Here is a 17,785-nt window from a genome sequence, read left to right on the forward strand (position 1 = left end):
CTGATAAAGGAGAGGGCTCTGAGCACCTGTCTATACAGCCGGGCTTTTGTTTATGCATTGAGCTCAGAGCTCAAGTTAATGGATTTTAGCTAAGGAAAAATAGGGATTTTGGTGCAGTTTCAAACTGCCTGGACAGTCAGTTTGGGGTTTTGGAAACCCATTCCTTCAACCATGAAGGTAATAGCCCTTCGGTGCAAATCCCAAAAGCACTAGATTAAGAGCTAGCAGCATTCATAGCCTTGGGTTGGAGGGAAGCAGTTTGTTACCGCGGCAGAGGTAGTTTCCACCAAATCCAGCGGGGATCTTCTATATATTGGGTGATCTTTAGAAGAATGTAAGAAGAACCTCTGCTGGATGAGGCCAATGGCCAATCTCGCCCAGCATCCTATTCAGATGGGGGCACCTCTTCTCAGTGGCTACCTGGATGCCCCAGTGCAAAGTGCACAAACAGTGCCTGCGTGCAAGAGCTCTTTCCCCTCCCCCAGTTTCCAGCAACTGGCATTCAGAAGCATTCCTCCTTCCAGCCATTAGCTGTCAAGGCCAGTAGCCATCAATAGGCGCCTCCCCCATGGATCTGCCCAATCCTCTTTTAAAGCTGTCCAAATGGTTGTCCATCGTTGCCTTTTGCAGGAGAGGATCCCTTGCAGTCCTTGGCCTTTGGGTCATCTAGCCCTCGAGAGCAGGCTTAAGCAATCCTGCTGTTTTAATGGGGGACCTTTTTGCCGTCTGTTTGGTCAGTGTGACAAGTCACCTGACTCTCCTTTCCCTCCCCCACCTGTGTTCTCAGCCTTATGCAGGGATGCCATATGCTTACCCACAAGTGAGTGCCGCAGTTTCCCAGCTCCAGCCTGTTGGGTTGTGCCCAGCTCCTTTCCAAGGTATGTTCAAACTGTGCACTATGTAGCTTTGGGAGCTGCTTCCAAACATTAACTTTTTTAAAAAAGCAAAACCCTTTATTAACATTGTTGACAACCCAAAAGTCTGGTAGCAGGCTTGCCATATATGAAGAAAGCAAACAGAAAATAATAAGAGAAAGGAATGGTGGCACACCAGTATTAATTAAGACACCCATATTTCCCAAACTGGTACGGATAGTGAATGTTGAGCATCTACCTCTGTAGCTCAGGAAATGAAATTCTACCTGTTGAGCATTAACTCAGTGAAAGTTAGAAATTCCCCTGTTCAGAGCATCACAGCCTACTGGATCAGGCCAGTGACCCATGTAGTCCAGCATTTTCTTCTTACAGTGGCCAACCAGATGCCTGTGGGAAACCCACAAGCAGGATCTTAGCACCTTTCCCTTCCTGTGCTTTTCAGCAGCTGGTATTCAGAAGCATTTATTGCCCCCAATTGTGAAGTCGCAACATGGACATCATGGCTGGTTGCCATCAATAGCCTTCTCCTCCTCCGTGAATTTGTCCAATCCTCTTTTAAAGCCATCCAAGTTGGTGGCCATCACTGCCTCCTGAAGTCTGCACTGTGTGAAGAAGCATTTCCTTTTGCCTTATTCCAGCCGTTTAAAAGCTGGGAATTAGGCAGCTAAATTGCCTTAAAGTCCCCCACCCTAGAAGATTCACGGCTGCTTGTTAAGATGCTCAAGGACGACTGTGTTCTTTTCTCCCTGCCCTTTCTTATTGGTGTGACCCCTTTCTTCCCGCCCTGTCCACATCTACAGTGGTACCTCGGGTTAAGTACTTAATTCGTTCTGGAGGTTCGTTCTTAACCTGAAAATGTTCTTAACCTGAAACACCACTTTAGCTAATGGGGCCTCCCGCTGCTGCCATGCTGCTGCTGCGCAATTTCTGTTCTCATCCTGAAGCAAAGTTCTTAACCCGAGGTACTATTTCTGGGTTAGCGGAGTCTGTAACCTGAACCCAAGGTACCACTGCATTTGCTTCTGCTGGCAGTCTCATTTTGAAACAACAATAACAAACACAACCTTGCAAAGTTTTCTTTCCTGTCACAGCAGCTGGAGACCTTGGTTCATTCCTGCTGACAGAGACCCGGCAGCAGAACACAGAGATCCGCCTGGCCGTTGGGAAGGTGGCTGACAAGATGGACCAGCTGTCAGTCAAGGTAATACAGAACTTTCAGGGTAAAGGTAAAGAGGCCCCTGACCATTAGGTCCAGTCATGACTGACTCTGGGGTTACGGCGCTCATCTCGCTTTATTGGCTGAGGGAGCTTCCGGTTCATGTGGCCAGCATGACTAAGCCGCTTCTGGTGAACCAGAGCAGTGCACAGAGACGCCGTTTACCTTCCCGCCAGAGCGGTACCTGTTTATCTACTTGCACTTTGACATGCTTTCGAACTGCTAGGTTGGCAGGAGCAGTCACCAAGCAACGGGAGCGCACCCCGACCTTCTGATCGGCTAGCCCTAGGCTCTGTGGTTTTAACCCACAGCGCCACCCATTGGTTTTGTATTGTTGATTATTTTATTTCATAAAAAAACTCAAAGCACTTTACAAAAAGAATAAAACAATAGAATTATTAGTAAAAACAATTTAAATATTTTAAAAATTAAAACCAGCGATAAACTAGAAACCTATCAGCATTCTAGAGATCTAAAGAAGCATGTGCCAAAAAGGGAAAGGCAGTTCCCCATTTACATGGGGTTTGCGTTCTGAGGCACTATGCATGTCAGCCTCCCCCGCACCCCTGAGGGCCAAAACTGGTGCGCCCACAGATGGGGAGTTGTCTGTACAGTGAAGGTGCCTGCCTGATATTGATCATTGTTCAACTGTTTTAAGGCTTTTAAACAATTTTGGCATTTTATGTTCATTGTATAATACATATATCAGGCAGTATATGCATTTTCTGAAATAATCAATCAATCTACCTTCAGGTTTTGCTTCTGTTTCATAGTGTTGGAGAACTGTATCTAGCTGCTTTTATAGTAGGCTTGTGAATTGTCTTTTTAATCTCTGATGGGGGGGGGGAGGTTTGGGACTAGGGAAGTTGCTTCAGCTAGGTGGTGGAGCACCTCTTTGCATGCTGAAGGTTCCATGTTAGCTCCCTAATGTCTCCAGGTAGGACTGGGCGACTCCCCAGTCTGTAAACCCAGGGAGATGCTGCCCGCCAGTGTTGACAGCACTGAGCTAGATGGACCCAGTGGTCTGATACTGAGCCAGATTCCTGTGCTCCCAGCAGTTTCTCTCCTTGGCAAGCAAGTGAGCAGCTCAAAGGGCCCAGGCCTGATCTGGCTTCTTCTCTCCCATGTGCTGATGCTTCAAGCTGCACCTCCTTTTTGTTTTTCCTTTCTCTCCCCACACCCCTTGCAGCTGGAGGAACTGCGGAAGCAAAACTCTGGCCCCGGTTTGCTGCCAGGCATCTCTTCTGTTACCATGGAAACCTCTATGATCATGAGTAACATCCAGCGTATCCTGCAGGTAAAGAGCCTGTCTACTTGAGAGCATGAAGACTTTTACCTTGCTTTTACCTTCAGGTGAAGGGTCACAGCTAAGTGGCAGAGCATGTGATTCGCAGGCAACAGGTCCTGGGTACAGTCCCCAATGGTGTCTCCTGGCAGGGCTGAGAGAGACCCCGTGCCTGAAACCCTGGAGGAGACGCTGCCAGTCAGTGGGGAGCCTTGGGCACAAATGCTGCCCTGTCCTTCCCTGTTCCTGCTCTGCACCTTCCTTGAGTTCTTTTGGCCAGCTGGAAGTGTCTTTGTTGCTAGCCTGGATGTGGAGCAATCGGTGTAGAGACTTCTTGTCTCCTGTATTATAGCCACATCTGTTGCTCCACCCACTTTTGTCCCACACCTGGACAGTTGATCCAGAGGCAAGGCAGCCTTTGGACTGGCAGAGCTTCTTTGCCCCTGTTGTAGGCTACACTGGGCTAGATACACGCAACTATCTGGCTTGAGCTAAGAGAGCTTCCTCTGTTCCAGTTCCTCTAAGGCTGCACTAGCTATTGGGCTTTTAGTATTGCAGCTCCAGACATCCAGAATGAGTTTCCAGCCCAAATCAGACCAGGGCCTAGTGTGACGCTGTTCAGATGCCTCTTGAAAGCATGCTTGCTTTGGAGGGCTTTCCATCCTGAGATGTCACTTATGAAGATCAAGTTTTATACCTGCTGAAATGGTGTTGTTTTTTAAAGTTGAGTACAATAGATGGGCATATTGTATCAGAGTTTGTGAAATTGATTTTATTCATTCTCAGAGCTTGGATTTCTGTGTTGTTGTTTGCTTTTACCATGTATCTTGCTTCCATGGCTTCATGCAGTACAGCTGTCTCGCAATTTGCTTACTAAATAAAGTTTACCTAGGAGGCTTGCAAAAGGGGAGCAGCTCCAAACTGCCCATGTTCTGTCCATGACCATGGCGGAAGACCACAACGATTTCTCTCCTCAAATCTGGGTCCCCGAGAGAGGTTGGGGAAGAGATTGTGGCTGGAGATTGTGAGAGTTGTAGAGGCTAGGACTGACTCTGACACATTCTGTTTTGCTCTTTGTGCCACAGGAAAATGAGAGGTTGAAACAGGAGATCGTTGAGAAGAGCAGCCGCATTGAGGAGCAGAACAAGAAGATTGGTGAACTTATTGACCGCAACCAACGGTGAGGGAGACTCTTGCTCACTTTTAATGCTCTATGAGAAACAGCTGGTATTTGTGGCTGAAGCCTAAAGCTCAGGTGGCCTGGCTCAATCCCCAGGCACCCCAAGGCTGCTGCCAGTCAAAGTGGACAGTACTGGGCTGGATGGACAAATAGAGGAATACAGGAATATAGCCAGTGTGGGGTTCCAGTTAAGAGGGTCGGTCAGAGTAAGATCTGGGAGACCAGGGTTCCAATCTGATATAAAGGTAAAAACTCTCCTAGGGTGGCTTTTGAAAAGTGAGCTCTACATATAATACTGCCTTGATTTATTTATTTTTACATGAGAGGATGGAAAGTATCAAATCATGCAAACATTCACCTGTGTAAAAAAACAAATCTCCCCCAGCTATGTGGAGCAAAGCAACCTGTTATCTGAGCAGAGCAACAGCTCACTGCAGAGGACCATGGAGCACACCCAGGCAAGGGTCCTACATGCTGAACAGGAGAAGGTAAGCCCTGGCAGTGTGACAGCCACAACAGGAAGGCCAAGTGACTGAGGCTGTGGGGAGGGCAAGTGCTATCCCAGGATCCCGTCCTTGAGTTCACAATCGCTAGTGCAGGTCACTATTCCCCTTTGCTTGCAGGCCAGAAATAAGTTACATTTTTGAGCAGCAGCATTAACAAAATACAGTGCTACCTTGGGTTACATACACTTCAAGTTACACTCGCTTCAGGTTACAGACACCGCTAACCCAGAAATATTACCTCGGGTTAAGAACACAAATCGTGCAGAAGCGGCGCGACGGCAGCAGCAGGAGGCCTGCAAAGTGATTCTTCAGGTTAAGAACAGTTTTAGGTTAAGAGCAGACCTCATGAACGAATTAAGTACTTAACCCGAGGTACCACTGTAGAAGAAACAACTGTCTAGGTATACATGCATGTACAGGTAAAAGATTCATAAGCTTCAGGTAATCCTTTGAAAAGCACCTCAGGTTGAATATGAGAGAACAACAGAATGTCCCTTTAAAATCTAACAGAGTGGTTAAGGAAAAAAATGCACCACATTGGTCTACAGTAAGATCTCATTGGCTGCATTCACATGCCATGCTAAACTGTGGGTTGGCATGACGTGAGCAAGCACAGTGAACATCGCCCTCACCTCCTCCTATGCAGCCAAGAAGAAGGGTGTGAGAGTTTCCACTTCTAGGTAACTGCTGCTTCCTCTGTTGTCTGGACTGAGAACAGCCATTAATGTTAAGCAGAATAAGTTTCTGAAGTTAGCTTATTGAAACAAACATTTGAAGTTGGTGTGTTTGATATTAACCATAGTTGATGTTAGCTGCAGCTCGTTGTCCCGGGCAACACAGCAAACCATGGCTAGGCAATAAGTGTCAGGGTTCCTGGGCGCATGAGAGGAGGAGATGTAAGGGGAGAGCACGCAGGTCCAGGTTGGCTGTGGCCTGTTCTTGCTTGGGCATCGGCGTGCAAACTCTGCCATTAAGGGATCTTCCGTGCATCTTACCCTGAGGCCGCTGGGATTTTGAGTGATATAATCAGCCCTTGGACCACAGAATAAGCAGAGTGTGCTTAGCCCCAGAATGCCATTGCCTCTTTTGATAAAACTTTCTCCCCTCTTGCTGTTCTTGCTTCTGGTGGTGTTAACTCTCCTCTCCTTGTCGCCGCTTTTCTCCCTAGCACATGCCGCCACTGGATCAGGGGTGGGACCAGGTGAGGCATTGTCCTTGGGTGTCCTGATTACCTGAGCACTTCCTTACTCCCTTCATACTTTCCAGGTCACCATTTCATACTTTTAGCAGGCGAAAACCCCACGCCTTCTGCAGGTGTCTCTCGTTGCGAAGCCTCTCTGTGCTTTGGCATCCCAGCTTCAGGGACAATGGGTTTTCCTAAATCAGTTGTGGGGGGACTCCAGGACCCTGGACCAAAGGCCACCTTCCAGGCCTATGTGTCTGGCCCTCAAAACTCCTTCCAAGCCACGCACCCTCACCAGTCCTACATTGCACCCTCCTTGAGTGCTTTTGCCTGGCTGGATCAGGCCCAAAGCCTGTCTTATTCTCACAACCAGATGTCCCAAAAGGGAATTCTACAAGCAGGATCTGCGCTCACCCCACTTGCAATTCCCAGGAACAGCATGCTGCCTCCAACGGTGGAGGGAGACCTTGTGGCTGCTGGCTGTGGATAGCTTTTCCTGCTCCATTGCTAAAGCCATCCAACTTGGTGGCCTTCATTCCATCTTGTGGGAGAGAGCTCTGCTGTGTGAAGATGTCCTTTCTTTTGTCTGTCCTGAATTTTCTGGGGAAATCTTTTCTGCTCTCCATTTTATGCACCTTTGTCGTGCATGCTTTCTCCTGAACTAACTAAAAAGCCCAAGGCTTCTGCCTCCCCCCGCTCCTCATAGCCTTGCCAGTAGACCAGTTCTGCAGGGTGTTTCCTGGGAGACTCATTTTTAGCATTTGGGAGCCTCCAAAAGCACAGCTCTTGCATCCTCCCAGGAAAGGTCTTGTGGCTCTCCTTCCCCATATGTTCTCCTGTCTCTTCTGCTCCTTTGCGTTGCAGGTCAGGGTCACCAAGGAGCTAGCGGAAGCCACGGCGCAGATCTCCCAGCTCCAGCTGGAGCTGACCCATCATCAGAAGCAGGAGATAGATCTCCACTCCCAATTGAATGAAGCCCTGACAGAGTCGGAGAGGCAAAAAGCCCAGGTCAACCTACTGCATGCACAGCTGGCAGGTAAGGGAAGCTGAGAGGAGGCTCTGAAACGGCAGAAGAGCACGATCCAAGCACGTGCAGAGTAGTTTTATCATCCTAGGAAATTCTTTAGCTTGCAGGTAGGGAGCCTGTGGCCCTCCAAGTATTACTGGCCTTCACTTCTCATGAGCCCTAGCAAGCATAGGCAGGGATGATGGGCGTTGGAGTCCAGCAACCTCTGGAGGTCCTGCTCCTTAGGGCCTCCTGCAGTGTAGCTGTTAAAAACTCAGACACACAATCTCCAAAAAAGACTCTTGACTTTAATTCCATCCTTTTAAAAAGGGCAAGCTTCTGATCTCTACAAACTTGATTGATTGTATTTGTATGCTGTTTTTTGTTGAAATGAATCTCCAGCTTACAAACAATAAGTAACATTAACATAATGTAACATAATAGAAAATGGGTTTGTGCAGATTCTGCACCTTCCTTGCCCTGCATGCAAGAGCAGAGCGGTGTAAGAGTGAGAAGAAACATGTGATATGTCTATAAATGCCATGATCATCACAATTATAACAAATAAAGGCTTGACATATCTCTCTTTGCATGTCATTAGTTATCTCATATATTAGTTTCACCTTTTAAGTTGAATTACTGAAATAAATGAACTTTTCCACCTGTATGTCTTTAAAGTTACACGGAGGCCCCATCCACACTATACAGCGTTATCATGGCACTGCAGTCAGTCATGGCTTTCTCCCAAGGAATCCTGGGAAGTGTGGTTCGTTCCAGCTGCCAATAGTTGTGTAGAAGTGGAGAGCCCTGCTTAAGCAGCCATTTCCAGCATAGATTAACAGTCTGGGAATTGTAGCTGGGGGTGGTGGCAGACCGGGGGTCCCACCACCTCTCAGCACCCTTAAGAGAATGTTCCCATTTCCCAGAATGGTTTGTGGGAAGCTGTGCGTGTTTGACGCATATAGTGCAGATGGCGCTGTACTTAGGCTTAGCTACAACAGTGGATGGAAACAAGGGCATGCACTGTAACTGGCTTTGTGCCCCACCTCCACAGAACTTCAGAAATCGTCTGATGACATGAAAAGCAGATACCAGGAGGAGAAGCTGAGTGGGAAGAAGTTGGATGAGAAGGTGACAGCCCTGGAAGAGGAGCTGGCTGATATCCGCATTAAGAAGGAGAATCTGGAGAAGGTAGTGCCCAGGGGTGGCAAAAGTCATCACCCGAGGCCAGAAGTGGCTCCCTGGAAAACTCTCTCTGACCCTTAGGATTCTCCCAGTGCCATACCCCTCCCCCTCTCCCCCATCTTTGCACCCTTGATCATTCTTTGCTTCCCTGGAAGATCTAATAATAATAATTATGATGATAATGATGAAATAATCTATATCCCGCCCATCTGACTGGGCTTCTTCTTTCATTCTTAAATGGAGGATTGAAAGGGACAAGTGGGGAAATTAACATATGTTGCTCCACCTACCTTTACTCTTAGCAGGCGGCCCCCAAGAGGTCAGTCAGTGGAGTGGAGTCTGTTAGGCAAACAGGGCACTTCCCTCACCCAGCCACCACTTGCTTGCCTTCTTCCTTACAGCCAATCAGGATGTGGCTCTGCCTGTCATTGGGCTCCTTGCCTTCTGCCCCACCCACCTCAATGGGCAGGAGCCACCTGTCCTTGGAACACCTCTGCTCACTCTGCTGGCTTCTCATGTCTGCCGTAGGTCTCTGCTTACTGTTTATTACAGGGGCTCCTGAACTGTGGTCTGCGGACCACCACTAGTTAATGCTGGTTTTCTTCTAGCTTTCCCTGCTTAAAACCACAAGAAGCTCAGAGAACGAGAAGCTGTCACCACAGCAGGAACAGCCAGAGCCTGTGAAAGGCAAGGTCAGTGGGGCTCTCTTAAAACGTCTTGATGGAGGGTCTGCGGTTCTAACGTGTCCCACAGGCTTGTTACACATCTGTGCTGTGAGCCAGTGTGATGCTGTGTACTAATGCAGAGACTGAACTGCATTACTGTATATAGAGCTTAGCATTAGCTGAAAAAGCAACTCATAAATTATATGTTGTCAAAGGCTAGAGGACCCTGAAAAATTCTATGCAGGCAGCTGGGTGGGATTTTACCTTGTATACAATCTGTAGAGAGAGACTGGACTCCCTGTCCATAGTACAGTGTGAAATGTGGCTTGCCAAATTGGTCCCAAACTTTTGGAAGGGCACCAGGTTGGCAGAGGCAACAGCAGTTAACAATACTTTAAAACAGTTTACAGTCTCACAAATAAGGTATCTCCTAAAAATACACACAGATGTGTTCCTCTCTCTGTAACAAACCCTGAAGTGCTCTTGAAATAAGAAATGTTAAGGAAAGTCGCGGGGCGCAAGCAGTAGAGAGAAATCTTAGTCACATTCAGCAAAAGCAATGGCAAACCACACTTCTGTAACTTCAATCGGGAGTTCTTACCTGTTAGTCTGAACAGCACAATTCAATGCCATCCATTGCTTGGCACGTAGATGCTATCCAGATAATGTATGTTCCTTGTAAAATAAATGAATAAATGAAATCATCACCACATTTGGCTGTCCAGAAACTCTTGAAAGCCCACTGTCCTTGCTGGTGTTGCTTCCCTGCCTTCTGACTCTTTGGCATCATCCTGCCCCAGGTGAAGAAGATCATGAACGAGGTCTTCCAGTGCCTGCGGGGCCAGTTCAACTTGGAGGAGTCCTATACCGGCCAGGAGGTCCTGGGTATCGTCCTGAACGCCATCAAGGTACAGCCCAGGGCAGATGGATCCTGACACTTGAATAAGATGAAATTGAGTGAACTGATCTATCATTTCTCTTCCTTTTTGTATGGTTCCAAATGTCATGAGTTTGGGTGCCAGAGTTTTGGGTGCAAGATGCCCATAACTACTGGGTTTAGTAAGTGTTAGAATTTAATCACTGCTTGGAGAGTGAAACTGAAAGTCAGGCGCTTAACAGCTGGACTCAGCTTCCTGTGTTGAGGAGATCGCTTGAGAGGTGGGCCATTAGAGAACTAATAATGAAGATGATGATGATGATTTTGTTTATACCCAGCCACTCTGGGTGGCTTCCAACACATATATAAAACATAGTCAAACATTAAACATCTTTAAAAAATGGAACACTTCACCAATTTGCAGAGGCCATGCTAACCTCTTTATCGATCCAATTTTAGTATACAGTATGTGCTGCAGACAGAAAGATGGGCCATCAGCAAGACAGACACTCTGCCAGCCAGCAGATGGGTGAAGCCCCACCCAGAGCTTTGAGATAGTGAGTTTGAAGAGAGTGCCAAAGTTTTGGTTAGGAGGAAGTTTTAGGATTTCAGTTGGCTATGGTGTGATCAAAAGAAAAAAGGCTTTCAGTCTGTTAAATGCAGCAAGCTGGAGAGGCAGGATCAGAGCACAATGCAGACTGACAGTTTGAATTAGAGGTTGCAGCAATGGGAAAAATGGGACTCTCTTGGAGTGTATGCTGGGGGCCCCCTCCATTACAGGCTCAGGCGTAAATAAACTATATATCATTATGACACCACAGTCTACACTGTGCCTCATTTCCAAAGGAAACACAGACTAAGTGCCTAGACCCCTGGAATCTTCCACCGGTCAGAGACTGGGGTGGCATTTAGCCCCATATTTCTAATCATGGGAGCAGCAAAGAGGGTGAAGCCCAGCTCTCTAGAAATAACAGGTTGCATCTAAGGTACTACAAAGTGAAAGTCACTTAGCTGTGCCTGTGTGGCTGAGTAGGGATTCAAACCCTGGTCTCCTGAGTCCTGGTTAGAGACCAACCATTACACAGTACTTTCATCAGGGGCTGCAGTCTTTTTTGTGGCAAATAATCCCCCCTCCCCTCTACTTGTTCCAGACAACAACTCTGCAGCTGCTGGAGAGTCAGGAGGAACAAAGGGGGAGCAGCAGCACCGAGGAGGAAGAAACTGCGGAAAGGAAGCAGCCAAGTGCCGCACCCCTTTATGGGGATCCCCACAGCAACTCTCTCCGAGAACCAGCACCAGTGGCATCCCCCGCTCCTTTGGCTAATCTGAAGGAAAGCTCAAGCAGTCCGCCATTCACCACTCTCAAAGGAGCCCAAGACAGACTGCTTTTTGCAGCTCCTGAGGCTCATTCTTCGGAAGCACCGGTTGAACAAACTCGTGCAGCCTCTGCTCAAACTGCAAGGCCGCCTCTCAGGCTCTCCGCCAGTATTGAGAAGGAGAGGCCAAGCACTCAGGGAGAAATGGACACAATAGACACCGCCATTATGGCACCTCCAAATCCAGCGGCGGATGAGACGGCATCTGCAATGGAGGGGCCCACAAGGGATCCAGAGGGCAAGGAGGAGAGTGGGGCAAATCAGCACACCGCTGGCCCCACCTCTCAAGCTGCTCTAGCCGACAAGCAGCAGGACCTGGCTGGAGCCTCACAGCCAAGACCAGCGTCCAGCCCCATGGAAGCAGATTCCAGGTCTGTGGCAGGGCGGGAGGGGGACAGGAACTGTACCCATTATGAGTCTCTTGCCTTTCCGTGCCTTCCCCCCACCCCCTAATAGCATGGGGTTTCAGGCACAAAGGAAGAGCCTGGCTCCCCCTTGTTGGGTGATAACGCCGAGGCCTGTTGCCTCCCCCCAACTGCAGCGTCGCCTGGGATTCATTCCTCGGGTCTCCCATCACACTGATGTGGCCCATATCCAGGGACATGAGCACACAGTGAGCAGAATTCAAAACAGACGCTCAGCCTTCAGTAGTAACATCTAAACCTAATTTATTGCAAATTAAATCAAACAGAACAGATAAATAAAACATGGCTCCTCTCTCTGTCTTTATTCCTCGGAGAGAGAGCGGCAAAAAACAAAAGCTATACAGAGCGGAAACAGCATATCTCAACTTCCTCTCACAAGACTCCCACAATCAGTGCTGGAATGTAAACAGACATGTGACATGTAGCAATCCCACACACATCTGCAGTACGGGAGGAATGGAATTCTCAACACCCCTCTGCTCCATTCATTGACATCAGTGCTAGCACTCTCCCACTCCCTCATTTAACCCCCACATCAACCCTATAAGGTAGGCACTACCCAATGAGCTTCAGGACTGAGTAGAGATTTGAACTCTGGTCTCCCAGGGTTCTGGTCCGTTAACCACTGCATCACTCCCACTCTCCTTTTCCTTCTGTCTTTTTCTCTTGCAGTCTTCTTGAGGACAAGGGTGGTTTCTTCAAAGTTGCCACTCCCAAGCCATCTGCACTGGGAACTCTGTTGGTAGAAGATGACGACGACGAGGAAGAGGTGGTAAGAGCTTTGAGGGGGTGCAGTGGTGTATGGTGCCATTTGGGATGGCTTAAGGTGGAAGGCATAGGTAAAGGTATAGGGACCCCTGACCATTAGGTCCAGTCGTGGCCGACTCGGGTTGCGGCGCTCATCTCACTTTATTGGCCGAGGGAGCCGGCGTACAGCTTCCGGGTCATGTGGCCAGCATGACAAAGCCGCTTCTGGCAAACCAGAGCAGCGCACGGAAACGCCATTTACCTTCCCGCCAGAGCGGTACCTATTTATCTACTTGCATTTTGACATGCTTTCAAACTGCTAGGTTGGCAGGAGCAGGGACCGAGCAACGGGAGCTCACCTCGTGGTGGGGATTCGAACCGCCAACCTTCTGATTGGCAAGCCCTAGGCTCTGTGGTTTAACCCGCAGCGCCACCCATAGAGGCCCTCAATAGGTGTTTGATAAACTAAAGTGGTGGTATTTTGTTACCAGGGCACCACCAATCTTTCCTCTGGCTGTTAGGGGCGCTATATTGTTATGGTTTTGTGGCATGTTCACTTTATTAGGGTCAATGTCCACTATTCAATACTAACAATAGCTGGAGCCATAGCCACTGACAGGCAGCAGAGCCAACTACTTCCAGTTTTGTCCTCTTCCTCCCTGCTGAGTCCCACAAGGGGCAACCTTGCGACTTACTAGGAGGAAGCTAGAGCCCACATCCTTGTCTTCCTTTTCCCGCTTGCCTTGCTGATGGTCCTGTTCAGCTGGCCACCTGCTCTGCCAAGCAGCGATGACATATCCCTGCCTTTCTTTCTCTCGGTTTCAGAGCCTTAAGGGTCGGCCTCCCCCCACCCCACTCTTTGATGATGATGACGATGACAACGATGACCTATACCTGCTGGGATGAGCGGCCTGGCAAATGCCATGGCAATACTTTCTTCTCTCAAGAGCTTCAGTGATTGCTGATCTGGGGCTGAGATGGATGGAGCTGGGTTTTTTCCTGTGGGCCTCCCCAGATTGCTCATTTGGGCTTTGGTGGCCTTAACTTGTGGTTTTTGAGGCTGCTGGCGGGAAGAGGGGTGACTCTCTCTAACTCTCGGTAGCAAATGTCAATTTGGGACTTTGTCTGGCTTCAAAGTCCTGACTGTTTAATTCACTACTGCCAAACACACCTGTACCCTACACGCTTTTGACCCAGCTGCTGCTGGGAGTAGCGGTGGGTATCACCTTGAACAGCTCCCCCCTGTGGAAACCAAACTTAACCTATTGCCATAGCTCACCTCCAGTTCTGAACCTTGGCAAAACCAGATCTTGAAGAAAATAATAATAAAGTGCAATTAAAATAAATTAACTCTGTTGTCTCAGTTCTTTCACTTTAGCAAGGCAAGAAGGGGAGGGGAAAATTAGATATTTAAGAGATCAAAGGTTCATTGAGGACTGGGGGAAATTTGTGGAATATCTGGAAAATATAAGTGAAGGTCAGATAACGCTAGTTGGGTTTAAAAAAGCTCTGTGAAAAGGTTGGAATATTGTCTAAAGAGAAAAAGAAGGAAAGAGAAAATAATGTCAATATAAGCTAGGATTTGTGTGAATTTGTTAAATTAGGGTATGGATGATTTCAGTGGAAGCTGAAGGAAGTCTTATAGAAAGAAATCTGAGACAACAAGGTGTAAACTGTTTTATTTTCTTGTTTGTTATGATTTTAAAAACAATAAGAATTATGCGTGAAAAAAAAGGGGGGAGGGGTATTTGTGTGATTAAACCCACTCACCATTTATAGGGCACCTTAGGTGCTTCACGTACATACACCTGATACAGTAAGAATTAACACCAGTCCTGTGAGGGAGGCCAGTATTAGTAATCTCTAATTAGTAATTGCAGATGGGGAGGCTGAAACAGAGAGTGGCTTGCCCAAAGGTTGAATGATATGCAGAAGGTGATACCTTGGTCCTCATCTCTGATACAAAACTACAAAATATATACAAAAGTATCAAATGTGGTGACAGTAATAATAATGCAGCAAAACAACACCACCACAAACTGGCTTATAAGTATAAAACCAAATTTACTAGAATTTGAATAACTGGAATAGAGCTAGACTTGTAACCATTCAAGCAACAAACATACTAAGGTGCCATGTGCAAAACAAAGCCTGGAGATACTGTAAACATGGAGTGGATAAATGTACAACTGAATCTTAACAAGTTGCATGTGCAATAAACGTTATACAAACTGGATAAGTGAACCGTTCAACAAGTAGCGTAAGTCCAATAACAGAATGGCAACCCTGTGCCGCCACAATGGCAAGGGTAGCACACTGGAGAACATGAAAAAGTTTTTCAAAGCTGTTCTTCAAAGATTGAACTGGATGAGATATTCTTCAATAGGTCTTGAGTTGGAAACACAAAGCCGTTTGCATGGATCAATCACAGGAAGGCAAATCAAAGCCACCACCCTGGTGAGAAAAACGCAAGTGGGCAAAAGGAGACCTGTTCTCCTTGCTACGCGCTTCATCAGTCCGAAAAGGCAGTCATAGAAAACGGTTTGCTCAGGATAAAGTATTCACAGGCACAGCATGTTGTGAAACGGGTCGCTCTTCCCCATTTCCTGTTTACAGTGATTGGGCATGCTCCACTGATGCAGAGCACTTTCCCTCGACCCACCACTGAGCGCACCACGCCGGAAGTCTCATATATAAAAACATAAAACATTACTTTTTTAAAAAACTTCCCTATACAGGATTGCCTTCAGATGGCTCAGGGGACGGATAACTCCATACCCTCCAACCTTTCTCCATTGAAAATAGGGACATCCTAAGGAAAAGTGGGACACTCCAAGATCAAATCATAAACCAGGATGGCATCTTTAAATCGGGAACATCCCTGGTAAATATGGACACTTGGAGGGTCTGCAACCAGTGCCATTTTTCTAGAAAAAGATGTGCCAGAACTCACCGTGAACACCTCCCTCATTCTCTTAGAATGGCAATGGTACCCAGAGCTAGTGCTGTGCACTCTGGGGCAGGGCTAGCTGCCTGTAGGGATGGGGTTAGCCACCTGCAGGGACAAGGTGTCCCCGGGGGTGGCGGCGAGCGTCCCAGGAAGGCATGGCGAGTGTCCCATGGAAGCGGCGCAGTGATGTTCCCCCACAGGGATGACACCCAGGGCAGCCCGCACCCACATACCCCTTCCTCTGCCAGTGATCGCGCCCACCTGAGATGTGCTAGAACGGAGTTCCAGCAAGTTCCAGCTGAAAAAAGCCCTGCTTCCAACATTATAATTATCGTACCAAAGAGCTTCGTAGCTTCTCTCTTTCACACACCCCACCTGTCACACACTCCAAACTTACATAACAGCAAAGGCTATTCAGCAGGGTTGCCAGTTCAGACCCTTCCATTTCAGGTGTAACAGGGAGTCCTTGGAGCACCCCACAATTACCTAACCTTGATTCCCATAGGTTCAGGTTGAGCGTCACAAGCAAAAGACTTTAGCCAGGTGATAGAAACAAAACAGCAGCCAGTAGGCCTGATCTTTCTTGTTGCAACAAGACTTCCCACTGCCACAAAGACAAAGCAGCCAGAAGCCCCCATCAATAGTTACATCTGTATTTTAAAGTTTCCCATAATACATCTCAGGATGCATCACCAAGACATCATAGATCTGTCACAGAAAAGGTGTGGTCTCGGGTAGAACCTGAGATCCAGGCATACCCCTGTCACGCAAATATAGTCTTTGACACTTACTCCCATCCCAGTACAAAGGAAAGTATTTACAGCTCCTTGGTCCCTGAGTCAAATCAAACACACCCCTCTGTCTTGTCCGGCTTCATCCCACTATAGGATGGATAGGCATTGTGATTGAGGTGGTTGGATATCACTGACCCATGACTCCTTGGGAAGGCCCTGCAGAGGTGTCTGTACATCTCGGGGATTATGGTGGGCTCACTCACCCCTCCCCTTATACCTCACTTCCCGGGGTCCTAAATGCCATTGAAACGGAGAAGATTGATACAATGAGTGATTTCCGAGGAATTTCTAAAGTTTTGCCATTGAGCCAGTGCATAAATACATTTATCAGTGAATCGTTCCCAACCCCTTCTTTCCTGCTCCCAAGAGCTGGGACTCATGATTTTTCAGCTTTTAAATGGAATTATGTATTGACAAGACACTGGCTTTTTCTGCCATCTATTAATTCCAACTCTGGGGAGTCCAACTCTCCCCCCACCCCCACTTTTTCTATGTCATGCTGGAGGAATATGTTGACCTGACTGATATTTTGGGAAATGGTTTGCCCATTTGCCCTCTATGCAATTGGACACCTCGCCATCCATAATACCAAACTTGGCATGAGGGTTCCCAGGGTGGGGCGGCAGACCTTATTGCTGTTTGTATGTTGGGTGCCATTTTGAATCAAGATGGCAGACTGAAATTTCAGTTTGGCATGACTTTGTCCATTTTGTGGCACATGGTAAGCCACAAGTAGAGATATGATCGGTAGATTCAGCTCAAGAGTGCTCAAGGTGTGTGTGGGGGGGGTCTTCATTGATGTTTGGATGTTGGGTGCCATTGTGAATCCTGGACAGTGCCTGTGTGTGGGGTATTAGTGTGGGGGGTGTTAGAGGAGAGGTAGTACTTTGGTGGAGGACACACCATGCTCCTTCTGTGGTAGTTGGTTTTCAGCGAGCCAGCCAGCTAGGATTTGAATGAGTACAAAGAATTTGAATCTACTGTTTCTGGTAACAGTGATACCATCCTCGCAAAAACGGACTGGCAAGCAAAAATGATAGAAGATCTACAACTTGCCAGAACAACAGGGAGAATAGGAGGAAATTCAATACCAAAAGTTAATCGAGATCGGATAATATTTAAGGAAGATTTTAAAAATTAGTGACGACGTTAATCTCCTGACAGACCTAGAATGAATCTTGGAATATGGAGAATGTACATAGTAAAAGTTCATGGATATAACACGAGAAGGCTAAATAAGAAGAAAGAAATGTGTTTTGCCAGACAAAGCGTAAAGAGCACAATGAGAAGAATCGGAAGTTAGCTACCTGCGCCTTCCTCGCCTTCTGCTCCTTCCCTCCATCTCCTCAGACGCGTCCCTTCTTCGCCCGGCGAGCGGAGGCGCCACCTCATTGGCCAGCCTCGAGCGAGCGTCACCCGCCCTCCCGCCTCCCTCTCCCAGAAACCAGCTTCCCATTGGTCCAGCCGTGTCCCCCTCCCTTTCCGTCAAACTTAAGAGTCCCGCCGCCAAATTCA

At 47.7% G+C, this 17,785-nt stretch overlaps 2 protein-coding genes across 10 annotated transcripts in view; one reads left to right on the forward strand and one right to left on the reverse strand.

Annotated features, from left to right (window-relative positions):
- FKBP15 (FKBP prolyl isomerase family member 15) overlaps positions 1-13,872 on the forward strand; it is a 35,200-nt gene extending 21,328 nt beyond the window's left edge. The window contains exons 15-27 of one of the 9 annotated variants that reach the window (XM_081847356.1): positions 788-878; positions 1,949-2,076; positions 3,281-3,388; positions 4,462-4,556; positions 4,942-5,044; positions 6,231-6,263; positions 7,110-7,281; positions 8,306-8,442; positions 9,045-9,128; positions 9,902-10,009; positions 11,130-11,725; positions 12,452-12,618; positions 12,967-13,344. In XM_081847356.1, the coding sequence (XP_081703482.1) occupies positions 788-878; positions 1,949-2,076; positions 3,281-3,388; positions 4,462-4,556; positions 4,942-5,044; positions 6,231-6,263; positions 7,110-7,281; positions 8,306-8,442; positions 9,045-9,128; positions 9,902-10,009; positions 11,130-11,725; positions 12,452-12,618; positions 12,967-12,995 (1,851 nt within the window). In that variant the 3' untranslated portion in view covers positions 12,996-13,344. The other 8 variants (XM_081847360.1, XM_081847358.1, XM_081847359.1 and 5 more) reach the window with 8 other exon arrangements.
- Positions 1-17,614, reverse strand: part of SLC31A1 (solute carrier family 31 member 1) — a 67,369-nt gene extending 49,755 nt beyond the window's left edge. The window contains exon 1 of the mRNA XM_081847378.1: positions 17,578-17,614. The gene's annotated coding sequence lies outside the window, so the exon portion shown is untranslated. The remainder of the gene's footprint in view (positions 1-17,577) is intronic.
- Positions 17,615-17,785: the final 171 nt, after the last annotated feature.

Source organism: Podarcis erhardii (genome assembly GCF_964252035.2).
Source record: "Podarcis erhardii genome assembly, chromosome: Z".
Taxonomy (NCBI): Eukaryota; Metazoa; Chordata; class Lepidosauria; order Squamata; family Lacertidae; genus Podarcis; species Podarcis erhardii.